The 27,425-nt window shown below is 39.3% G+C and overlaps 1 protein-coding gene and 1 long non-coding RNA gene across 5 annotated transcripts in view; one reads left to right on the top strand and one right to left on the bottom strand.

The window, feature by feature from the left end:
* Nucleotides 1-27,425, bottom strand: part of LOC134795676 (cyclin-dependent kinase 14) — a 136,146-nt gene that overhangs the window by 38,710 nt on the left and 70,011 nt on the right. For all 4 annotated transcript variants that reach the window (XM_063767601.1, XM_063767604.1, XM_063767605.1 and 1 more), the window contains exon 3: nt 9,149-9,301. In XM_063767601.1, coding sequence (XP_063623671.1) covers nt 9,149-9,301 — 153 coding nt within the window. The remainder of the gene's footprint in view (nt 1-9,148; nt 9,302-27,425) is intronic.
* Nucleotides 38-21,571, top strand: LOC134795736 (uncharacterized). Its single transcript, XR_010144836.1, has 2 exons — nt 38-334; nt 21,494-21,571. It is a non-coding gene; the product is annotated as an uncharacterized LOC134795736 (long non-coding RNA).

The following is a 27,425-nucleotide window of genomic DNA, read 5'->3' as shown; positions in this document are numbered from 1 at the left end:
TTAGATATATTCGAAGAATTAATTCCCAGAAATCGTTTTAATTCCTTTTTAGGGTTCCGTAGCCAAATGGCAAAAAACGGAACCCTTATGGATTCGTCATGTCTGTCCGTCTGTCTGTCTGTCTGTCTGTCCGTGTATGTCACAGCCACTTTTTTCCGAAACGATAAGAACTATACTGTTGAAACTTGGTAAGTAGATGTATTCTGTGAACCGCATTAAGATTTTCACGCAAAAATAGAAAAAAAACAATAAATTTTGGGGGTTCCCCATACTTAGAACTGAAACTCAAAAAAAAATTTCATCAAACCCATACGTGTGGGGTATTTATGGATAGGTCTTCAATGATATTGAGGTTTCTAATATCATTTTTTTCTAAACTGAATAGTTTGCGCGAGAGACTTCCAAAGTGGTAAAATGTGTGTCCCCCCCCTGTAACTTCTAAAATAAGAGAATGATAAAACTAAAAAAAATATATGATCTACATTACCATGCAAACTTCCACCGAAAATTGGTTTGAACGAGATCTAGTAAGTAGTTTTTTTTTAATACGTCATAAATCGTAAACCTTTCTATACGCCTCCGAAACATGGACGCTGAAAGCTAGGCTAAGGGATAGGATTGACGCATTCGAGATGTGGTGCTGGCGTAAAATGCTGGGAGTGTCGTGGACTGAACGCCGCACCAATGCTTCAATCCGAAGCCAACTAAAAGTCCTCACTCCTCTCTCTGTAGTCTGCTTGCGGAGAGCTCTTTCTTTCTTTGGACACGTGGCGAGACGAGAATCACACAACCTCGAGAAAATCATAATGATTGGCCGTGTCGAGGGAACAAGAAGTAGAGGCAGAGCTCCAACTCGCTGGACGGATCCTCTCCTGGAGGCAATTAATAGTGGCACACAGTCCGCACTTCATCAGGCTCAGATAGAGCTACTTATGGTGGTCACGACCCTCAGCTGTGAAGAACGACGAAGAAGAAGAAGAAATCGTAAACCGCAATTTTATTATGTTACTTGCTGCTACGGAACCCTTCATGGGCGAGTCCGACTCGCACTTGGCCGCTTTTTTATAAATTGATCGGCGATTGGCCCTAGTCACATCAGCATCACACCTGATGGAAATCGAAGGCAGGGCTTAAGATGGAGCTCACCGGTTCAGTAAGATTCACTCTATTTGGTCCTAATAAATGCGTGTAATCCAAGTTTGCACAAACTGCCTTCTGTCATGGTCCGTGATCTGATCCTTACTGAACCCGTCACCCCGTATTTGTCTCCTCAAAAAACCAAACAGGCGTGTCCAAGCAAAACAAACACAACCACAAATTGCTTGTTTATTCATTCATGGAATTTTATAAGATCCCCCTTGGCAGTGAAACAATAACTTGTTTACATACTAAGCAGGCTCGTTGGTAGTCCGATTAATCCCAAGGGAACTAGTCGCGAAATTAACCTTTGTCTCTATATAAATAGAGTTCAAAAGTGTCATTAACAGTTGAGTGACCTAATGTAAGGCATTGTTTATTTTAATTTTCATGATGAGTAGTCGGACTATTAACTATGCCCTTTATTTTAACACATTCACTGCCGACGTTTTCGTAGCGCTACGCTCGTAGCTGAACCCAGCGTTTACCCGCTTTGTAGAGGAAAGCTGGAAACATGGTTTGTAATATTATGAATTATGATAGTAAATACAATAGTAAATTCCTACCCCCTTTTCATCTCCTCAAGGGATAACTTCCGGAATTAAAACTGTGCAATATCTCTTCCCGGGACTCAAACGATCTCCACACCAAATTTCACAAAAATGAAGAGGTAACAGACAGACATACAGACACATTCGCATTTGTAAATTTTGTAATGTGTATAAGTAATAATTTTTTGATAAGCCCGTATTGTATTGTGAAACAAATTACGAAATATTTATTCAGAATAAGGATCCGTATTCAGAAATGCGTCGAGTATAACACGTAACAACTCTGCTAAGAATATTAGTAGTAATGACCGTATTCTGATCGGAACAACAGGTTATGAATTAAATTTTCATTTGATAACGAATGATCAGTCAGTGCCAACCAGAAACGTCACTTTTGACACTCGACAGATCACGTACATAACAAATCCAGATCAAATTCATAACCTGTCATTTAGTTTAGTCGTATGGCATTAATACAATTCATGGTCGCTGTAACCTGTCATTGCAATCAGAATACGCGTCCTTGTTATATCAATTAAATGTTTCAGCCGCATATGTTGTCCGTCTCCTAAACAAAGGCGATGCCCTGACGTATAATCAAATTGTACGAGCGGCGTGATTGGTCGATAAATATTCATGCTGTGTTTATTTACTCATGCCATAGACCAATACGGGCGTCAAGCGTCAACCGTACCTACATGTAGTAATTGTTAATCAGTTGTTTAACTTTATACGATCGTCGGCAATTCAATGAATACCAAAAAAACCGGACGAGTGCGAGTTGGACTCGCCCACCGAGGGTTCCGCACTTTTAAGTATTTGTTGTTATAGCGGCAACAGAAATACATCATCTGTGAAAATTTCAACTGTCTAGCTATCACGGTTCATGAAATACAGCCTGGTGAGAGACAGACGGACGGTGGATTTTTAGTAATAGGGTCCCTAGCGGCCATATCTGTCGTTATCGTAACAGACGCATTTTGTTAGAGAGTGAGTCTTATGTACCTAGTACTATTATTTATTCTGTGATACTATTAAGGGGCTCGCTTTTCATCGATTTTTGACAAGTTTTGAATCATATCTCCTTTTTTGCACTACAGATAGAATTATAAATAAAACAAACGGTTATCGGTTATTCAATCTTTTATCTCCGTTTTGGTCTACCTGATTTTGAAAGAAATGAATACTTATTTTTTTATGAATTTTTTATACATTGTCTAAAAAACACTTTTCCGTATCTAGTTTGCTGTGAGGGATCTTACATGTACGAAATCTACATATTTGGGTTCGTCTTTGACGTCTCGAAAAACGTGTTTAGGGTTTTAATTTTAATTTAATTAAACACAAAAGTTATGGCCAGCAAACCAGTTATTTAGCCTAAAATTGTTCAACTTTGATGCCAAATATCTCGAAGACAATGAACTTTGAAGTAAATATGGGATACTATATTGCTTAAAGCCGTTGCTGTTAATATGATAAGCTACAAAAAACATTAGAAAACTAAGGGATTCAGATCGAAGGTCATTGGCGTGGGGGAGCCCCTTAAAGTGTATCTCGATGTTTTAGGTTTATGTTTTGCTTATACGCCACAATTTTTCCACGTTGTACACATTGTACTATACGCGAACGTATGTTATGGACGTTATGGCTTACTTAACCGCCACTTGTTACGGCTGTACGTTTATCGAGTGTCGACAGGATTGGGGTTGCTTATTGAATGAAACGTATTTTCACGTTTCGCCTTATTACGAAGGAATAAGGTACATAATGGTAAACATATGTTTGTCAATCGACAAGGGAGATTAAGTCGTATTGGGAATGACTGAACAAATATTTTCGATAAATACCTAAGGTTGAATAATTCGAAAGTTCGTAAGCCAGTTTAGGCTAGAATTGCTTATACATAATTGAATAAAACTTTGAGATATACTAACAGAAACCATTTGGGAGTTCATTCTGCCGGACTAATCCAAATGGAACGTACGATCAAAAGGATTTACTTTTTTTCTCAATAACGAGGAGAATTAGTGAGCGCTCTGAGCCAACTTTTAGATGAATCGTCGATGAATGTAAGTACCCATATATACTCTAGCACAGCGACCACGTCAGTAGAAAAAGGCGGTAATAAAAAAAATGTAGGCCATAGAAAATTTTAATTTCGCGCCTTTTTCTACTGACAAGTTGGGTGTGTTTCAGAATAGGTATACTAGGGATGGCACTATCAGCCGTATTCGAACAATGCGATACGTCAAATACTAGATATTGAAACGAATCGGGCAGAATGTCTGATAAAGTCATAAATATTAACAAAGTGCGGCCCGCGTCATCTTCGTTAACTACTATGTGGCCCTTGGCTGCTAAAAGGTTGCCGACCGCTGGTCTATAGTGACAATCGTTGATAGAAAACGCGTATCGAAACTTAAATTATGTATGGAAATGAAGACATGACCTCATCGCATCTGTCATCCACATACAAAACTTTGGCGTTTATCGATAAACGCAGAGAAGATAAGTAGGTACTACGGGGCTACGGCGTAGCGCTACGACTGCTACGAGCGTTCACTATGATTCATTACAGCTTGCGTGAATGGAAAAGATAATAAAATAAAATCAGCCAAGTGCGAGTCGGACTCGCGCACGAAGGGTTCCGTACTATTACGCAAAAAACGACAAAACAAGCACTTTTGTTGTATGGGAGCCCCACTTAAATATTTATTTTACTTTGTTTTTAGTATTTGTTGTTATAGCGGCAACAGAAATACATCATTTGTGAAAATTTCAACTGTCTAGCGGTGACAGACAGACAGACGGACGGACGGACGGACGGACGGAAGGACAGACGGACAGCGGAGTCTTAGTAATAGAGTCCCGTTTTTACTCTTTGGGTACGGATCCCTAAAAATATAGGTGTGTAAACAGCTAGACTGCGGAATAAACTATTCTTTCACTTGTTTGCCTGCTTTGTCACAAAAAAACCGGGCAAGTGCGAGTCGGATTCGCGCACGAAGGGTTCCGTAGCATAATGCAAAAAACGGCAAAAAAAATCGGTCACCCATCCAAGTACTGACCTCGCCCGACGTTGCTTAACTTCGGTCAAAAATCACGTTTGTTGTATGGGAGCCCCACTTAAAGCTTTATTTTATTCTGTTTTTAGTATTTGTTGTTATAGCGGCAACAGAAATACATCATCTGTGAAAATTTCAACTGTCTAGCTATCACGGTTCGTGAGATACAGCCTGGTGACAGACGGACGGACGGACGGACAGCGGAGTCTTAGTAATAGGGTCCCGTTTTACCCTTTGGGTACGGAACCCTATAAATTATACTTAAGGCTGATTTAGACGGTGCGAGAACTCGCATGCGAGTTTCATTACATTGCGGTATTTGATTGGTCGGCTGAATTGGATGCAACCAATAGTCAACGTAACTAAAATCGCATACGAGTTAACGCGCCGTCTAAATCAGCCCTTATAATACAATGTATAGAGAATCAAGCGTATCTAATAACTTAGCAGCGAATGAGATAAGTTAACTCGTAGCAAAAAGAATAGATAGTATAGAGGGGTCCTGTCATTGTAAATTTTGTAGTCACTGTAAATTTACTGCCATCTATCGACACACGACTAAAACTCAAAATGAAAACGTATAAAGTTATCAAAAAATGTATATATATGGATAAATAATTTTATTATTTTTATATCATTTTGATCCATGTTCATTCACTGATATCTATGTGTTAAAATTGTTAAATATGAAACGGTGTCGTCACGCCATCTAGCCGAGGATAGGCTAAAGGTGTGTGTGCCATCTATTCGAGAATGACTTTCACTTGAATTCCGAGGCACGTTTTTTCCTTAGACTTTATTCGTCTTATACGAAGTTACATATGTCTTTGCTCGTAGTAAACAACTGAGTTATCCCAAAAGACGTAGATAATCAAGGCGCCGCAAGCCTGTTTACACTTTCATTACAGCCTCTATTAAGAATTTACTCTGGTAAATCTTATATTGTATGCAGGGACCGGGATAAAAACAATTTTCCTTGAGAAACGAGATAACATAATCGCGGGAGGCCATTGTGGGTCCTTTGGCTGAAAGTGCGGAGGGGAAATGACTGGGTGCCCGATTCGAACTTTAAGATACGTCAAATATTACGGCTTGATACGATATGGATTAGATATGTCAGTGTCAAAAGTGACGTCTTTTTTTGAAGAAACGTCACATTTGACATCGACATCTAACCCATATCGTATCTGGCCCTATTATTTGACGTATCCTAAAGTTCGAATCGGGCTGTAAATCTTAGCGAGCGTCTTTGTTACAATGAAACATTTAAACAGAAGCTTGAAGTTGAGGAAGTTCATAAGTTACATACTTACATACAAGTAATACAATTTGGCTCAACGAGGGATGAGGGAGATGAAGTGACCGAACCCAACAGTATCAAGTATAAACACTATGAACAGTGCGTTACAGAGGAGAGAGGAGATTCAGACATATACTAATCCGCGAACATGTTCCGGAGCGGATTTCACATAATTGCTAAAAATACTAGCACAGTATCATGCTGGTTAAAATATAAATAGCAAATAATAATTTTAACGACACAAGTCACTAACCTGTCACAAGTTCACATAACAGATTACTACCTAAATATCACTTTTCTATTAGATACTTAGACTATACCAGGCGTGGCTCACTCCGCGATTTCGTCGCGTCGCAAGAAGTAGCTACAAGTACATCCGTCCCACACCAATTTTGGTGTGGGACGTGGCGCACTTGGGCTTGAGCGGTCATATCTGTCCTAATCGTAACATCGTAACAGACGCGTTTTGTTAGAGAGTGAATCTTTTATTCTGTGACTATAGTACCTTTGACGAAATACAGCTTATACTCTCGTTTAATTAAAAAGCTTTATACCTACGAGTACGTCCCTTGCGCGTCGCAACACTCATATTCCGCTCGGGTCAAAAATAATTATTCGAATCAAATTGCTGTTCATTATAATTCTACCGTTTCATCTAGATCAAAGGTCTTAATTGTTGTTGTCGTGTCGCCCGTACAAGTGCCGCGATCCCAATAAAGGCCGACCGCTAATGAAAATTGATGATTAAACTAAAACAACACACTTCTGAACGAAATTGTTGGTAATTTCGGGCCTAACTTTAGTAGCGAAGTTCAGAGATTGTTTTTACAGATTATGTATGCTTTTTTTACGTGTTTGAAACAATGTGTAATTAAATTAGTTTAAGTACATTTGTAGAACTGCTTAATTGCTTTAAACTACGCTCACCTGTTCAACGAAAAATTTTCAGCGCTTTTGCTTTTAGTTTTTTCCCACATTCAGGCAAAACTTTTTAATTTTGAGTGAAAATTTGTGGACAGTGTAAGGGGTAATGTTTGGTCATACACACGCATAAAGATACGACTCGTCTCTTCTGTTCCAGAAAGTTCAGGATACAGGCGGGCTAGCCAAGGTGACAACGCTTGCGCTTCGCCATCAAATCGCTTTGTGTCTCTCTATCACTCTTCCATATTAGTGTGACAGTTGCGTTTCGTTCGCTACGGAGCGTTAAGTGATTGGTATGTTGTCTACGGGGCCAGGAGTCTAATGTCAAGTTGTTTTAACCCTTTCGCCGCCATTGACTTGATATGAAGTCCGAACATTTCGTGCCCCACACGCCACGACTTGATATCAAGTCGTAGTTTTGGTCAGGTTTGTATACGAGCAATTTTTGACATGGCGCTGATGACACTTTATTACTACATTGACGTGGCGGCGAAAAGGTTAATGTAGTTCTAGATTGTATCGAAATTGAGAGTGTTTGTACCTATGTTCTCCTACCAAAAAAACGTAGATCTTTCCAAGGTACTTGAAACAAGGTTCAGAACAATTCGAGAAAAAATCGAACCCCTTTTGTGTGTCCTCTTAAGACCTAAGAAGGGTGTAAACATTATTACCGTTGGTAACGATAACGATTGTCACGAACCGTCACGACATTTCTCCGAACCTCAAACGACAATACAGAGGGAAACGAGCAATAACGACAAGGGCACGATAACGCCGCAATGCGACGAAGCTAATGCGTGCGCGTAGACTTCATCCGAAAGATTCCGCATAAAGCGCACGCAATCCATACGATGATAATATTTGACAATATAAAACACGGGAAACAAGCAATAGCAACTAGGGCACGATAATACCACAAAGCAAGTACTGAAAGCTAGTGAAAATGTTAAGTATAAAGTACATAATATACACACCACACATAAATGCTTCGATACTTAGAAATGTTGAGGAATTGAGCCGTGAACATTTTGTACTTACTACAAGGCAATTAATTTCTGATTGACTGAGCGGTCAAGCTCATACTTGGAATTAAACTACCTATTCAGAATACGTGGTGAATGCGAGACGTCCTGTCTTCAGTTTCGAGTTGGAGGATTTCGAGCCCAAATTAACGGACAGACAGGCAAAAAGTCCAGCAATTTTGAGCAAATAAGTTGGAGGATTTCGGGCTCAAATTAACCGACAGGGAAGGAACAATTCCAGCAACAGTACCGGTGTCTTTTCCGTCAATAATTCTAAAGCCATCCGGAGTATTTATCCAAATAGGTATCTTGTTCAGAAGGTAACTTAAGGTAAGGCACGTGCTATCTATTGGGTAGGGGTCTAAGTATATGCGTACGACACTACACGACACGGCTCGGAATGATGCCCGCACTCGAGAAAGATGCAATTAGTGATGATTAACGATGATTAGCGCGGCATTAAAGAGATCACTAATGACGCGTATGTCGTTAGTGATGATTACGGTTTTTATTGGCAACACTGTATGTCTGAGAAGTAGTTTTAGTCCTAATTACATACACGGAGTTTGTAGTTTTGATTAGTATGTAAGCAGATGGTCTGTACATTTGTAAAAGTGATGGGTAATTTACCTGTGTGGCTTAGCTTCCGTGACTGTACCCTGTGTCCTTTTTCTGAAACTAAAATTAAGGAGAGATTGCTGTTTTAAGCCACCTGTCTCGCCAGCGACAGGCAACGAGAAGTAATTGACAACTTATAATGTACTGACCCCCGCCCTAGAGATGTGGTGCTGGAGAAGAATGCTATACTTCGAGAACTCGGCATCAAGCAGCGTCTATCATCTTTGGTGTAGTCTCGTATCCTCACCTTATATGGTCACGTATGCCGCCGAAGGGAGGTGGCTATTGAGCGACTTGTGGTTCAGGGAAAGGTTGAGGGTACCAGGCCAGGAAGATCGCCTATGAGGTAGACTGACCAGATAAAAGCGGCAGTAAATGGCTCATCATCCCTACATGAATGCACGAGGAAGGCGGCCATCAGAGAAGAGTGGAGACGTGTTGTGAAGCTTGCCACCAACACCTGAAGTGATGACCACGACCACTATGTCAAGAGTGATACATACCGACGAAGAAGAAGATGAATGTACTGACCGTAATGCGAGTCCTTGTCGTGCGGTATGTTCCCGTTGGGCTCGAGCCGGTCGAGGCACTCCTCGGAGTAGCCGTTGTAGGTGAGCTTGCCGCGTTCGCCGTTCTGCCGCCCGCGGCACTCGCTGGCGTCCCCGTCCGGCTCGTCTTTAGTTGCTGTAACAAAAAGAAAATAAGTTAAAAAGTGGTAGAAGCAGAAAAATACGTACCCAAGCGTCTTCTAGAAGGCCGACCGGAGGGCCGCAGAGGTAAAGGCAGGCCCAAGCTCAGATGGTTGGATGGCGTATACCAGGACATCAGGATCTTAGGAGTGAAAAGTTGGAGAAGGAAGGCCACAAACAGATCGGACTGGAGAGACTTGCTTGACCAGGCTAAGGCCCACCCGCGGCTGTAATGCCTCAGATGATGATGAGAAGCAGAAAAATGCAATGTCCAGTTCACATGTTTGGCAAGCTTACTGTAAAACAGTACAGAAATGCGCAACTTTTGTGATACGAAACTTACAACGCATGTTATTTTTGTTGTAGAGCTGGCGTAACGCGAATATACCTTACTTCGACCCACTCAGAAAATTTGTGTAAAGCCAGAATAAGTAAACGTATTTTTATCAGAATAGTAAAAGAGACATTGCAAAGAAAATTGGAAGATATATAATAAAATCTCATTACTAGTCAGACTTGTTAAGAGCGCTCTTACAAGAAAAGTCGAAATAATGCAAAATTGATGATACTAGTCGACGAAATTCAGGACTTTGCGCTCATTATTAGAAACAATGAGTACTTGTTCCAGTAAAAGCGTCTTCTTATCTTTATAAATATCGTTGTAAATATTAGAAAAAGGACTTATTAAATTAGTAATGATTTTTTTTCTGATGGTCGTTTCCGAAAAACCCCGTGAAGCACTGAATGGCGAGCTCTTATTTGGAAATGTTGAGAATTTTACTCTGCTAAACCTGGCTATTTTGTGTTACTAATACCCTGTACTTTAGGCATATCAAACTATATTTTTCCTACATACCTTTGAGAAAGAGAAAATCAAAGTAAAACAAACTCGATTTTCTCTCCGAAACAAGTGTCAATTCCTACGAAAATCTACTTAATATCGAAGTCATTTTCATACTCAAGCAATCTGCAACGTTTGCTTATGCTGTTGGTATACATTAGTGTTTATGAAATTCTACTATAATTTTTTGGCAATTTTTTGAAAACTACTCTATATTACCGATGACGCGCGCTGCGCCAGCTCAGTGCCGCGGCAGAGCTTGTAGAGGCAGGACGTGTGTCGGTCGGCTCCGCACATTTTCAACGGCGACGACGAGGTTTTTTATCATTGTGTGCGGCGGGCGCCGTGTAAAACGCTATACTGTGTGCGTGTAAACCGCAACGAGAGACTTTGATCCTAGCACTGTTTTTATAGTATTATAATTTATAATGGTACAGTTTAATAAACTACCGGACAGGATTAAAAATATTTGAAACGACCTGACATTCTATATGTATTTATTTGACTCAAGATAGTACTCAGGGTCTGATGATGGAGCCGGAAGGTGGTCACCGGTACCAATCAACCATGCAACTAAACCACTTCGTGTTTAGGCTCGTTTTATTCATCTCAACAAGATCTTTGACACAAGATAGTACTCAGGGCAATAAACGATTTCAATTTCAATTTCAATTTCAGGGTCTGATGATGGAGCCGGAAGGTGGTCACCGGTACCAATCAACCATGCAACTAAACCACTTCGTGTTTGGGCTCGTTTGATTCGGCTCAACAAGATCTTTGACTTAAGATAGTACTCAGGGTCTGATGATGGAGCCGGAAGGTGGTCACCAGTACCAATCAACAATGCAACTAAACCACTTCGTGTTTAGGCTCGTTTTATTCGTCTCAACAAGATCTTTGACTTAAGATAGTACTCAGGGTCTGATGATGGAGCCGGAAGGTGGTCACCGGTACCAATCAACCATGCAACTACACCACTTCGTGTTTGGCTTCGTTCGATTCGTCGCAACAAGATCTTTGACACAAGTTAGTACTCAGGGTCTGATGATGGAGCTGGACTGTGGCCACGGGTACCAGTCTACCATGTAACTGAACCACTTCGTGTTTGGGCTCGTTTGATTCGTCGCAATAAGATGTTTGACACAAGATACTACTCAGGGTCTGATGATGGAGCTGATGATGATAGACAGGTACCCGTCGCCACCTTCGCGCTCCATTATCAGACCCTGAGTACTACCTTGTGTCAAAGATCTTGTTGAGATGAATAAAACGTGCCTAAACACGAAGTGGTTTAGTTGCATGGTTGATTGGTACCGGTGACCACCTTCCGGCTCCAACATCAGACCCTGAGTACTATCTTGTGTCAAAGATCTTATAGAAACGAATAAAACGAGCCTAAACACGGAGTGGTTTAGTGGCATGGTTGATTGGTACCGGTGACCACCTGCCGGCTCCATCATCAAACCCTGAGTACTATCTTGTGTCAAAGATCTTGTTGAGACGAATCAAACGAGCCTAAACACGAAGTGGTTTAGTTGCATGGTTGATTGGTACCGGTGACCACCTTCCGGCTCCATCATCAGACCCTGAGTATTATCTTGTGCCAAAGATCTTGTTGAGACGAATCAAACGAGCCCAAACACGAAGTTGTTTAGTTACATGATAGACTGGTACCCGTGGCCACCTTCCAGCTCCATCATCAGACCCTGTGTATCTTCAGTGTCAAATATCTTGTTGAGACGAATCAAACGAGCCTAATCATGTTACTACTTGGTTGATTGGTATCCGTGACCACCTTAATCATCATCAGATCCTCAATACCAGTTCGTTTTTAAACCCTCGTTGATACAAACTTTACAACCTATAGGTACCAAATGCAATGACGAAACATGTAAATAAGCGAGTAGGTACCTATAATTTCTTTCGAGTAATATACCTTCATAAGTACGAGTATGGGGCTATTCATAAATTACGTCGTTTCAAATGGGAGGAGTGGGGCGGGGGTCTGGACATCGGATGATGGTAACATGACGTAGGAGGAAACAGATTCATCCGAAGCTTGATTTTTGGATGATTTGAGGGGTGGGGGGGGTCAAAAATCGTCAAAAATAGATGACGTAATTTATGAACAGCCCCTATGTACATTTGCACTGCATTTAGTATTTTCGTACTTACCAAATAACAGTTTTAGAACTTTAAAAGTTAAGTACAGTTAGTGTTGTTATGGTTGATTTCAATATGCTTCGCGAAGGATCAAGAATGTTTAATCCATCATTGTAGTGCGAGTGTGGTAGAAGGGATCGGCATACTGAGCTCGCACGGCCTGCCGCAGCGCGTAAAATACCTAAACTCGCTCAACGCCGAAATGTAATAGCGCTCTTAAATGTGCCTTGGACGAATAATTCCAATTAAACTGAGCAATATCGTCGAAAAACGCACTAGACTGTATCAAAATCTTCTAGGATAAACAAGAAAAACAATTTCTGTAGGAAGTGGAGTCGAGTAGGCCCTTAGAATAATGGCAGCAGACAAGTTCTGTTCTCGCGATTTCATCCTTTGTCGCGGAGCGGAGCGGAGGGGGACAGACGGGGAACAACGAGACGCTTGTGGCTTTACAATCAAAGAATATCGCGGGCGATGCCGCAATGGCGTGTATCCGACATTTACAGTGATAATCCCTGTCAGCTTTGCTGGGGCTGGGGTTTATAAACATCCGTTAGAGCTTTTATCAGATCAACTCATTTTACGGGTTCAGTAGTTAATCAGGAACTATTAAAATATGGCAATCTTGGTTCGGCTGTCCGTCTGTCTGCCCGTCCGCGATAAACTTATAGAAAACCTAGCCTAACCTAGTGCCAACGAATTTGGTAGGATTGTATACTCGCAGACTTGCACCAATATTCATATCGACAACCTACATTACTCATGTCGAAATAGTGGTAAAGAAAAATCAAAAAACTTCTTTGTAGAACCGGATTAAAAGAAACCCATAAACTAAAGCCGGACATATTAATTACTACCGTAAATAACTTTTTTATTCTTCTCGGTCGATAGATTACACGCAATGTGTATAACATATTTACTACTGTTGGAATTTTAATCTTTTTTTATACGTTAACATGTAGCAAAAAACATAACTGATCATGAGCATAGACCGGTAAATATTCAAGACGAACAACCTCCATAACAACGCCGCGTTCATCCAGTGCCATTATTACTATTTTTTTTACTTAAACTTAGTTATGCCGGGTGTGTAATGTTTTTAATAACAACTATTTTCGAATTTTCATTTTGCATAATTCGAATTGCATAATTTTGAAATGCAGAAATGATTATTTAGTATAAAAACAAAATGAATAAGAACAAATTGCATAATTTCAGAAATAATAATCATTCAGTTGCATAGTAATGTATTTGCATAACAGGCAATCATTATAATGATCACTTTGTATACTGTTTAATGCTCATATCGTTCTTTTTCCATAAAAACCACGCACGCCTTGCAAATGTCCGGGACCCCATGGTCCCGAGAATTTGTAAGAGACACACAAAATAATAATAATAATGCAGCCTATACACGCCCCACTGCTAGGCACACGCCTCCTCTCATGATCGACAGGGTAATAAAAAGTGTAGTATTATAAAATAAGTCGGTTCTGGCGCTTCGCCGGCCGCTGCCGCGGCACGCTCGCTTCGCTCGCTCGGCTCGCGCGCTGTAGGGTCGCAGTTCTACCTAACACTCCTCCTCGCTTCGCTCGTCGTCGTACCTAACGGCGACCTTTTTTTTTTTTTGTCGCAGGGGAAATGCATTTACGCATCCACCCTGGGCTGGAGGGGCCCATTGTGGGGGTGGTATGTGGGACTCGCTCCTCCCGTAACTCCCTCTGCTAATCAGAGGGAGGGGAGGAGAATACCCAAAAACCCCTGCGGCGTTACCCTCTCTGCCGTTATAGGGGAGCACCGTGAGGTCACTAATATTCTACCACGATGTTCCCCCGGCCGCCCCGGCTGTTCACCGGGGGCACCCTCAGATTGGAGGAGGAGGGATTGTGTAACGCTACAACCCCTCCTCGAGCGTGTAGAGCCTTATTTACGGGTCCCCAGCCCGCAGCTCTACTGGGGAATCAAGGCATTGACGAATTGCCGCCGCCTGACTCCCCTCCGTCTTTGTCGTAGCGGATGCGCATCGGCTCTGTCCTCGCGCGCCCGCTCCGCTTCTTCCTTCTTTCTCATTACTTTTTCGGAAAAGTTATGGAACGCCGCCCAGGATCTCTCGCTGACTAGGGTTCTTGCTACTATATTGTGCAGCGAGAGATCATCCACGTTCAGGGCCATTTCCAGCTCCCATCTCTCAGGAGCCCAGGTTGGGCATTCCACCATCGTGTGATAAGCAGTGTCATCATCGTACCCGCAATGGTGACAAACCGGCGAAGGTTCCCTCCTTATTAGCCTATACACGCCCCACTGCTAGGCACACGCCTCCTCTCATGATCGACAGGGTAATAAAAAGTGTAGTATTATAAAATAAGTCGGTTCTGGCGCTTCGCCGGCCGCTGCCGCGGCACGCTCGCTTCGCTCGCTCGGCTCGCGCGCTGTAGGGTCGCAGTTCTACCTAACACTCCTCCTCGCTTCGCTCGTCGTCGTACCCAACGGCGACCTGCCTTAAAGTAGAATATGTAAGCTGTTTTATAATTTATGTCATATTATATTATGTCACCCGATCATTCGTTAAAATATAGTTATGTTATAACAAGTAAAATTATTCCTAATGATCGTTATAAACAAAGTTTTTATGATTATAGAACATTCTGTAATTTAATTATTATAACGAATAATATTATGGATTTTGTTTCTATACATTATGTTTATTATGAGTTTTAAAAGTAGTTAAATGTAATTATGCAAAATGTTTGTATTAAAATTGAACGGCACCCAGTTATGCCCTTTCGCAGTACAACCGACAGCACAGCCTCAGAACCCTGAGACTGACACAGATAATCCTCAAAGAATTCAAATGGGACATCATTAGTATCATTACCGACTGACAGACACCCCTGTAACGATTAAACAAAGTTCGGGGCACATTTGCGGCACGTGAAATTAATAGCGCCGAGACATTGAACAATGGTGCGATGTTGTCTTCGGGAAGTGGCCATTAAACGCAGTGGATAAATGGAAGGAGATCCAACTTTGAATGCGTTAGCAGTTTGAAATTGGCAATTTGGCATAATTGGCAATAATTATTTTAGGAATCTGTTTGCGTGACAAATCTCAAAAGACCTAGTGATCATTTCATTTGCATATTATTTTGCAAATCCTGGCATTGTCAGTATTGTCACCATAGGACAGTTTCATGTTTTGAGAAATTAATTCGAATGTAAAAAGAGCATACATACAGAATTTCGTAATAGATGACAGAGTTATGTCATAAAATTTGTGACGTAACAAACTGTCTAAGTAATTTAGTAATTGCTAGTCATGCTAATCTGACATACGAAGCCTAACAACATTTAACTACTTTAAACATTAAGCAACGTTCGAGTTGTACAACACTCTTGAGTGTTATGATAATGACTTTAAGGTTTTAAAAAAGTTTTAAGAAAGAAGAAACCTAATAATACAAAAATACATGTCACATGAGATTACAACATATAATAATTAGGTAGCAAATAAGTAATCTCGGTTGTAACAGTACAATATAAATAGCCAATATTTATTCGAGCGTAACGAAACTAGCAAGTGTTAATGTAATTCCGTTCTAACATCCATCATCACATAATATAAATAAACAGGGGAATGAAAAATAGTTTGTCCAAAGGTTACCATGAAGCGATCAATCACAGCTACCCGGTTAGTTTTCACGAAAGAAATGTTAGGAAAACATAAATAATTGAATGTAAAGTAGGTATTCTTTAATATTGAAGTGGTGAAAGTATAAAAAATGCAATGCAAAGGAATTCTAACACGCAGTTTTCTTATAAATCTTTACTATTAAACTGTACTACACTTACTACTTTTATACTTTCTTATAAACTTGTTCGATTTGGAATCAAGAATAATAGGTTTGAAATATATTTTTACTGACATATTATTTGGCGACAACTTGGCTCTTGAGTTCACTGAGACAACTTAATTATATTTTAATATGTATGTTAAATTTATTATCAAAAGCGGCATTGAGACGTTAATACAAACACAGAAGTGTTCTTGTCCCCACTTAGTTGTTACAGTCGAGGAGACCGTCTGAGTGTATACTTGAGAGCATTACCAAAGTGACAAAAATATTAAGGGGTTCTTACGGTCCTTGATTAATATTGAAATATATTTTTGCCTGTACAAAGTTAATAGGAATTTTCATTTCAACCAGTCAGCGCTAGTCGTAAAACTGACAATAAGGTGCATTGGGTACCTTCGAAAGCGGGATAGTTTTGGAAATGGCAAATATCTACTACACTAGAAGCACTTTTTACTGTAGCAACAGTAAAGGGGCCCACTGATTACCAGTTCGCCGGACGATATCAGCCTGTCAGTTGAACGCAAAATTAGACAGCTCCGAACAACTGACAGGCTGATATCGTCCGGCGAACTGGTAATCTGTGGGCCCCTTAAGCAAGATGTCTTGGGGTTGGAGTAACGTGTTGCTGAAGTATGAAGTGCCTCTGGTATTATAGATATTTGCCATTTTCAAAACTACCCCGCTTTCGAAGTTACCCCAATGTACTTTAAATGTCAAAAGCTTACGTTATTGCTGCATTAACTTAAGTTATTCTTACCAAACTTTAAACAATAATGCCTATATCAATTTAAAACGGTCGACTAGAACTGCACATTACCCGTGAAAGTTTTTTTTATACAAAACTCAATTTGATAATTCCACCGTGCGCTAATCTGATTACGGTGTGACGTCACGAGCGGCAACTCGATTGTCTCGTGCGCGGTTCGTTTTGCCAGCTTAATTAATTGAATCTCCATCATTGAACAATACGTGTATTGTTATCACTAGCCGAGTTAGTCGACCAGCCGATCAATCAGGTGGACCAGTTTTTGTGACCGAAGAAAAAGATTCGTAAGAGCGTTATCACGTTGTGAAAACTCTCTAATGGGGCCCACAAATTACCAGTTCGCCGGACGATATCAGCCTGTGAGTTGTTCGGAACTGTCACCTTTCGCAATTAACTGACAGGCTGATATCGTCCGGCGAACTGGTAATCTGTGGGCCCCTTTACAAACGTGCGTAATCGAAAAATAAAGCGATAGGAATCACCTAGATGCCTCTAGCCTAGCTTCTAACTTTACAAATCTGTTACTGATATTATATTTTCTACTCGTCGACTGTAATTCTTGAATTAAGATTTCTTATACCAAACTGCAATTGGGTATTTTTAATGTATGGGCTGCCAACTCAACTATAATATTCATATCGATACAGTTTAGTCAACTATAATGAAATTGACCAATCACAGCTCGCCGCGATCAAGAGGACGAAACAAAACCATAGCTCAACTTAATTATTTTAGGTTGTATAGTAGAAACAATTGGTTCATAAGTCAGAAACGCGCATGTGACACCCTTAATATAGCAATATCCATAGACTACGAAAACCACTTAGTGTTGCTTGTTAGTCTCCATAGGCTACGGTGGCCAAAATCGAGAAAACAACTGTCTAAAAATTTAATTAAGCGCGGAGCAAGTACCAGGGCCTCATGAGTTACGAGAAGGTGTCGTTGACCAGCCCGCCGTAGGGCGCGGGGCGCGTACCAGTATGTAGGTATCGCGGCTGTTCGCGAATCTTAGCTGTACTTTTGGTTTGCTGTGTTTGTATGATTCTACTAGTTTAAAGTATTATTTTTGTTGACTAGTAGAAAAAGTATTGTATATCAATCAATCAATATCAAGCTTTTCAATCTCGTACCTTAGGCAACTCAGCAAGCTTCGTTGCCTAAACACGGTACTCGACTGAAAAACTCTCTATTATATCACGATTGTATAATAGTAGTTTATGTGACTGCTACATAATGAAAGGCATTAAAATACGAGTGTGGGTTTATGAAACGAATGAAATGAGTTTCATAATAGTATCACACGAGTGTTTTAATGCCTAATTATGTACAGTTACATACACTGCTTTATCTACACACATATTATAAACTTTCTATGATATATTCACTAACCTCATATTACAACCGACATTGGGGCACTTTCCTCTCTGGCGGAACTCGCGGATATGAGATGGCGTCTCCGAAATATCTTTATCGCACATTTTACACGAAACTTTTGTTTAGTTACTTTAAAAACAACAAAACAAATTATTTTTTACTACAAACTAATTAAAAGATAAACTGTACGTCAAATGGCGGCAAATGAAAACTTTTTTCACGCATGTCACGCATCCGTAGTTTTTTTTTAAATTCAGAGACAAACTAGAGTCGGGGTCGATTACCATATCGTCCGATACCAACTTACAAGCGAGATTTGTCAATATTGTATGCAATTGACATTTGATTTCGAATAAAACGTCATCTCGACTGATATTAGAATAGGGGTCAAAATCAAATTGCTTTTTTTTTCAGAGATGTTCGAAATTTGAATTTCATTACCAAATCGATTTTGATATAGTAATGAAGCTATTACCACATTTTCACAGATAAGAAATTTGCTGTAACAAAACAGTTTATCATAATGTGGGCCATTATTTACGGATTTTGAAGGCATCATAGAGAGTTTATGATATGTGTGCAGATAAAATACTATACTCACTCGCACCAATACAAAAATAAGAACAAGATCCAATGACGACGGCGATTGATAACAAAATGAGATCAAATTGCCATCAATTTATTAATTTAAACTTTCAGGTATATATTTTGATGAGATTTAATAAACTTGATTTTCTTTTGACGATGATACCTATATGTGATACAGATAAGTGTACGTATTGTCAATACATTCTATAATTTTATTTGAAAAAATGTTATAGCTGGACTGGATAGCTTTAGCGTATGACTCGCATACGTTCGTTGAGCGATTATAATCACTATAGAACACAATAAGACAACCGCTACCGCGACGTAACGAACGTTTAACATATTCAATTAAGGTATTTTTAGCAAAACTAATTTTATAATGTTTTTTAAACTCGACGGGTAGGATGACACCTGTTATTTCAATACAATTTTGCGAGATTTGGCGTTTTTAGGTTATAAATTATATGGAGATGACAGTACGGCTACCACCAGTTTTGACATTGACAGATTAACTCGCGTCTACGTAAATTACTTTCTATACATCTCGCTTGCACTAATATGCGAGTACGAGCGAGATGCATAGAAAATAAGTTACTTAAACGTGAGTGAATATGTCAATGTTAAAACTGGTGGTAGTGCTTCAGGTGTCTAGGATGACCCTTCGAGTTTGTAAAACATTATAATTGTCGGTGCAATCAGATAAATATTAAAGAAACATCCTTGTCAATTTATATACCAACCAACCTTTTGGTATTAAACAGTAAAACTTAAACTCAAAGAGACTTTTATATCCTAAATTTAGCCTGGCTAAATTATTCAGCAATACAGTGCGCTTAAAAGCTGACGATTTAACAAATTTTAGTTCACTCATGAAAAATAAAACGCGAATGAACGATGTGAAAAAAATAACAAAGGATTTACTTTCTGCTTTCGTTTTACAAGTTTTTTCAACTCGTATTAAAACGTTTTATTTTTATAACTAGAGGTGGAATATTTTTACACGATCGTGTATAGGTGTAAGTACACTAGCAGCCTTTTAAGAGGAAAAAACGACCGTTTCTCTATAAAAACCTTTTCCTCTCTGGATATTAACATTATAGAAAGTATGTTTACATTTTGTTTACACAATTTGATGTAATTGACCATAACTATGCCCCTTCGTTTGACTTTTTTCGTTATTTCTCCGTCTGACGACCGGTCTGGCCTAGTGGGTAGTGAACCTGCCTGTGAAGCCGATGGTCCTGATGGGTTCGCATCCCGGCAAGGACTTGTGTGATGAACGCAAATATTTGTTCCTGAGTCATGGGTGTTTTCTATGTAAGTATGTATTTATCTATATATGTATATGTATGTATATCGTCGCCTAGCACGCATAGTACAAGCTTTTCTTAGTTTGGGCTAGGATGATCTGTGAAGATCTCCCCTAAAATTGATTGACTTATATTTACCTATATTTGATTATTTTTAGGGTTAGGAGCGATTCTACTAATTAGTATCGCACTTATACGGATATTTCGCTTTAGATTTTGACTCGCCAGTTCCTTGGAGAATGGCATCCTCTTGCCACCAGGCTTATAGTAGTTGCCTCAAAAGACAGGAAGGTGACAACCGACGCTCCGGGACACAAGTTTAATTAGCTACAACTCCCACGCACCGCAAGCGAGCTCCGGAATTAGTGAATGGAATCTATTTTAAGCAGCTGATAAGTTAAAGTTAGGAAGTCATGAATAATGAAAATTAATATTTGCATTGTTAATTAAATTACATTGATTGTACTAAATTAAGGTTATTTTTTAAAGTTGTAACTATTTGGCAGATTGCCGCAGAGAGAAATTTTATGGCAGGCTGTATTGTATACCTAGTGGCGTATTTACACATAAAACGTTTCGTTAAAGTGGTACTTACATTTATACCTACCCGTCGTCGTACGCTCTAGTTTCACACGTATTAATACAACCTACTACTCATTACTTGGGCATTATGCGCTTTTTATTAAAGTTCCGTAGCCAAATGGCAAAAAAACGGAACCCTTATAGATTCGTCATGTCTGTCTGCCTGTCTGTCTGTCCGTCCTTATGTCACAGCCACTTTTTTGCGAAACTATAAGAACTATACTGTTGAAACTTGGTAAGTAGATGTATTCTGTGAACCGCATTAAGATTTTCACACACAAATAGAAAAAAGACAATAAATTTTGGGGGTTCCCCATACTTAGAACTGAAACTCAACAATTTTTAGGGTTCCGTACCCAAAGGGTAAAACGGGACCCTATTACTAAGACTTCGCTGTCCGTCCGTCCGTCCGTCCGTCCGTCTGTCACCAGGCTGTATCTCACGAACCGTGATAGCTAGACAGTTGAAATTTTCACAGATGATGTATTTCTGTTGCCGCTATAACAACAAATACTAAAAACAGAATAAAATAAAGATTTAAATGGGGCTCCCATACAACAAACGTGATTTTTGACCAAAGTTAAGCAACGTCGGGAGTGGTCAGTACTTGGATGGGTGGCCGTTTTTTTTTGTTTTTTTTTTTTTGCATTATGGTACGGAACCCTTCGTGCGCGAGTCCGACTCGCACTTGCCCGGTTTTTTTAGGATAGGTCTTTAAAAATGATATTGAGGTTTCTAACATCATTTTTTTCTAAACTGAATAGTTTGCGCGAGAGACACTTCCAAAGTGGTAAAATGTGTGTGTCCCCCTGTAACTTCTAAAACTAGTGGCTCTGTGAGCTGTAGACCTCGCGAGCAGAGCTTGAAATAACATGGTGCTAAGAGCTTTAAATACACCGTGTTTTTTTTGATTTCCGTTAATTTCAAGGGTGCATTCCTGAGCTTAAATCAAGTAACTTTCTCAAAGACACCGATGTTCTAATTAAGTCCATTTCGGAGATAATCCATAATTTATTTTTTTACTATAAGGCCTCTACAAGCGTGTACACTTGCCTTAGGGCCGGCTTACATATTGATTAGTGTTTAGAATGAGTTCATACATTTGCTACTAAACTTAAGTACAATCTCGGTCGATTGATGTACGAAATGACATTGATATGTCACAGATTTCAATTGTTTGGTTGAGTTAAATGTAATGCCCGTGTTACAACAACGCTATATGCTACATTTAATTACTTTTTAAACAAAAAAAAAAACAAAATAGAAAACAAAAAAAAATTTTTTTTTTGAAAATTAACTATGCCATTTAGTTCTTATAAACGTACTTAACTATACCCCGAAGTTAACGGAATTCAATAAAAACACGGTGTATAGTAAATTAAAGAACAACAAAACGAAATTTATGTGTAAAAAAATACAAAAAGTTATAATATCCCAGCATACAATTACTGGGGATCGAACCCAGACCCTCTGTGCAAATAGAAAAAGCGAACGTTTACAAACTGAGCCAAATAGTTCTTAGATGGGTTGACGAAATTTAGCTACTCCTTCTCAAATTAAAATTAGTTAAAATTAAATATCTAAATACCGCCTAAACCAGCGATAATTTTTTTCTGCATTTTTTGCTATTAACTCTGTAAACATGTTTCAAAAAGAAAAAAGTCTTATGATATCGATACGACTATTTGTTTAGGCGCCAGGTATCACTACTCCGCCATTTTTAAAAATTTCCAAAAACCGGATTGACAAAAAAAATTTATTTAGTCATAAAATTCGGTCACAAAATTTCACGAGAATCGGTTAAGAATTGCGACCTGTAGAGGAGAACATCCGGACATACGAAAGCAAAATGCCCGAGTCAAAACGTAGACCTTCGCTTCGCTTCGGTCAATAAGAGAATGATAAAACTAAAAAAAATATATGATGTACATTACTATGCAAACTTCCACCGAAAATTGGTTTGAACGAGATCTAGTGAGTAGTTTTTTTTTTTAATAAGTCATAAATCGTAAACCGCAATTTTATTGTTTTTGCTGCTATGGAACCCTTCATGGGCGAGTCCGACTCGCACTTGGCCGCTTTTAAGTTTATGGGTGAAGATCGGTTAGCAAGTTAAGCAGGCAATATTTCTCCACTTTTTTACTTTACCACAAAAGGTCTAAGGACAAACTATATACAAAATAAAATAATACAAGTAAATAAATAAAGATGAGCAGCCAACCCGCCGTTATCACCGCACACAGCAAAACGATCTCAATTCAAAGAAGATATTTGAATTGCAAATCTCTAATCTCAAAAACATCTGCTATACGAGATTATCAAAAAGTCTACAAGACTTAAATGCCGTAACAATGGTCTAGATGTGTAAATTGCTGTATTGTTCACTATTCTCTTGGAGTCGTTCTAGATACAAGGCCGTGTATTAATATTGCTTACGAGAGTACTTGTTAGTTGTAAGCGCCAGTGTAACGTAACCGCGGAGTCTATAAAAACTATCAGAGAGAGATATCAAAGACCTCTCTTATACTGGTTAGTCTAAAAGGATCTACTCGTCCACGCTCGGCAAGCGGTTGGAATGATAATTGGCCTTTACGAAAAAGCATTCGTTTCGTGTCGCCAAGGGTAGCCCTGGCCAGCTTTGCAAATTGCTTAATTAAATGCACATGCCTTTTAATTAATTATGCACCGGATCGTGTATCTCCATAAGCAGCTGAACTCCATTAATATGTCCTTTCTTTCGCGAAGGCAAAATTGCCTACTTATTATTCCGAGGCGGTAAGCGTTCTTTATAATGATTAAAATCACGTACCGTAAATGCGCTGTTTTACGTTATGATAAATTTAAACGAGATTTCCGTTTCTCCGAGAGGTTTTCGAGAAGTTTGAATTCAGCAGGTGTGTGATGCTCGCGAGTTCTGTAGAGCGCACTTTGTTGAGAGTTCCTGTGCAATAAATTAGAGGAAGTTATGACGTCATAAGTTGGTAGCTCATGTGCAGCATATTTACATCCGACTCGTCAGATCCGTATATAAGAAGAATTGTGATCCTCGGTAAGCGTTCTTATTCGAATTAAGTAACATTTTATACCACAACAGGCCTTGAACTATTTTTTTATTTCAATTATTAAATAATGTTCGCAAATCTTAATGCAGCTGAAATTCATGCACGCGCCAATGCATGGTGACATATTTGCCCAATGAGTGAAATTCTAGTGTGTAAAAGTAAATGGTCTGTGCTTCGTCTATAATAAGTTAGTAGAAGTTGTGACGTCATAAGTTGAAAGTTCAGGCAGCGGCTACGCCAGCTGTGAGGGTGCAGACAATATGAGGCAGCCGGCGACAGAGTTAACTTTGCGGTTGGAAGCATTCTTACCGAAATCTCGTGGGAGAGCACTGAACAAGTGAACAGACGTCAAAAATGTTAAGTTATCGGCTCTTGCATTGTTATTGATGACAGGACTAAATCGCGTATTGAATAAGGAAACTACAGCCGATATAATAAATTGACAATGAGAAAAACCAAAAAGCGGAATCTATATTAGGGTAAAAAGGTAACAAAACAAAGCAACCCCAACAGGGTTGAGACCAACACAGAAAAAAGAAACAAAATGTTTCCAACTACTTATCACACTACACACGTACCGTCCATAACTCAGCTTCACTAAAACTGAAGAGGCGCTCGGAAAGTTCCGCAGACCGCGGAAATCTGATTACGTTATTAAATACCACCCCTACTTTTATGAAAGGCCACATGTTTAGAGGTAAGCCGTGTAGTTACGACTTTATATAAGGCCGTGTTCACATGGTGTGCAAACACGCTGTGTTTATCGACGCAAAACAATGGTTATCGGTTCTTTTCCGTGTTGGATTAAGGTAGGATTAGAGGGACGTGGGGCGAGATGGCGAATGCATACAGGTTGCTTGGATATAAACACGCTTTGTTGTTTCAGGTCGATGATAAGGCTCTTTCTAAACTCTAACTTCTACGTCTATTTGTAGATATTTGCAACAAAGCAAAGGGTTTATTTTTATACGTTGATCATGAAAAACGACATTTGCAATGTACTTTATGCCCTGGAGAAATGGAAGAAAAATAGTCGAGATACACTGGTGAAGCCACTAGATATAAAACAACTGGAGCTATTTGTTTCAATCGTGCATCGTGCCGCTAAAAGGATCTTTATAAATGAAAGATACTCCTGACTTAAATAAATCTTTCCATTTTGCTGGCAAGGCAAGATACATAACAGGGAGGAATGTTCAAAGTGGGCATTAAAACGAAGTTAAAAGTTTGTAATTAAAAAAACAAGCTGCAAAGTTAGCGCCGAGTTGTTTTGAAAGAGACTGGATTAAATTTAAGAACTTGATTCGGAAGCAAAATGTTTATTTCTATTTAAAACAATATTCTGCAATGAGAATGTTTCCCTACAATTTTAAAGTAACAAAGAATGTATATATTTTACACAAGCGGACATAGTGAAGGTTCTGTAAACCTATTCAATTTGGTGCCTAACGCAGAAGTACTTTAAAAATGTATGAGCTTAATAAAAATATATTGTCTTTTTGTTCTGGGCTGCAGAAAACTTCTATCTAGCTCTAACAAGGTGTTAAGGAAGAGGACAGCTGTATAACAATTGAAGAGACTAGTTGTCTGAAGTTCCGCGGCTCGTCTAGATGCAATTAGATAACAGCTTTTGTTTCATTGTTTCCACGTCACCTGATGCCGGCAGCGAAACAGTATCACGCGAAAAGATCAGCATCGAGGTGTTGGGCAAAAACTCATTGAATTATTTGACGGATTAAGGAAAAGAGTTCGGAAAATAATTAAGAGTTACGTAGTTTGTATAGATTAAAGAAAGATTAGTGTGTGTATTGTTAGAGATTAAAGAGGATTGTGTAAAATATACAAGTGATAGCGTTTACGCCGTAGGAGTTTACGCCATACTCCTAGAATGCTTGTGTTAATCGCGTCAAAGTTAGTAAGCGCGTTTGTGTCATTTTCGGTGACATGTTGCGGGCATTTTGGGGGTTAATATCAATTTATTTTCATGTAAGTACTTAAGGAAAGCTAAGTGTTAATTGAGCCCCAATTTTCTACAACTTAAACTCCATGCATTGTTCATGTTATCCATGTAAATTAGTCACACAATGTAATTATTTTGTATGCTAAATATAACCGCTCAATATAACCTTTTAACCTTTAATGCTGTCTTTCAACATAAAGACACGTGTTAACGCGGCACGTTTCGAATCTATTTTTAAAATAAACCTCAACAAAAGAGTTTATAACAATGATAAATAAAAAACTACGACATCACAAATAACAAACAAAGGCTTTTCACTTTTTTCACCTCGTTTTTAGAGTTAAGTATACAATTTAAAAAACACGGCAGCATGACTTTTAATATGTAAATATAAACAAGCGTCTGTCACACAGAGAAGTATTGTACGGGTCACGTTGTTATGACTCAGGCTAACCCCATAACAGTGACTGTTTTATAAACACAGCTGTCTTGACGTTAGTGACTCATGTTGCGTGGATCAGTAAGTAATATCAGTAACACTTAGCTGACCATAAGTACACCTTATCTCATTGGAATACGGTCTACAAATGTTCAGTTAGTTCTTACTTAGAAAATTCCTTGCTCACCTGTTGCCATTTATTCATAAGCGCAGGGAAACAATTTAGGTGTTTCTGCTGTCCCCGTTAGTGATTGCAATCCGGATTATTCGAAGTTCAAAAATCCGGATTTCGGAGCGTTTGAAAATCCGTTTTAAAATTCGGATTTTGAAAAGAAAAAACCGGTTTTTCGGATTTTTTCCCACCAGTACTAATTTGCTCAAAATTAATGCTAATGCGAAATAAAAAGCGGTGCACATGAAGCGGTAACGCGGGAGAGCTATTGCCAGCCGGGCATTGCGCGTCGCGCACTCGCTCGCACCTGTATGCTTGCCCCGCGTCCGCTTTTTTTATTGGCGTAGCAGCCCAAGTAACAAAATTTGGTACTATAAAAGTCCTGAGAACGTTTTGGAGCGTGCTAATTAGTGTTCATGATTAGCACTATAATGGTGTTGTCTTCTTCTTTGTCGTCACACTCTTGTCAGAGTGGTCGTGGTCGTCATGTCAGGGCCGGTGGCAAGCTTCACAATCCGTCGCCATTCCTCCCGTACTGTAGCCCTTCTTGTACATTCATGGCCTGGTTCATTGAAAATGGTGTTGTAAACGTTTACAAAACCCCAGATAGGCCCTAGTTTTATCACTGATTTATTCTATAAACATTACATAAAGGTTCTCACGGTGATAAATCAGCTCTATGGTTGAAATGTAAAAGTGACGAGAAACGCTCTTTAGTACTAAAATAGTGCGACAGCAGACATGCAACGTTTATGTCGCAATTTGGAATTATAAAAGTAACCAATGAAACATGTTTATAGTGCTATTTTGCACCGTAAACGATTCCAGTGATCTTTTTTATCATACTTGCGTCGTGGGTGCCTAAAAAAATATATAAGTCCATTCGCCATTGTTTCTTAAACTGACATTTGTATTTAGGTAATAAAAAGGATGTACTAAAAAGCATTTGTAGACCGTTACTATGCCGGTACATTGTACATGCGAAAATAATTGTATCGATAGAATTATG

This window comes from Cydia splendana, chromosome 12, assembly GCF_910591565.1.
Source record: "Cydia splendana chromosome 12, ilCydSple1.2, whole genome shotgun sequence".
NCBI lineage: Eukaryota > Metazoa > Arthropoda > Insecta > Lepidoptera > Tortricidae > Cydia > Cydia splendana.
The sequence above is the reverse complement of the archived record's forward strand: the minus strand, read 5'-3'. Positions and strand labels throughout refer to the sequence as shown.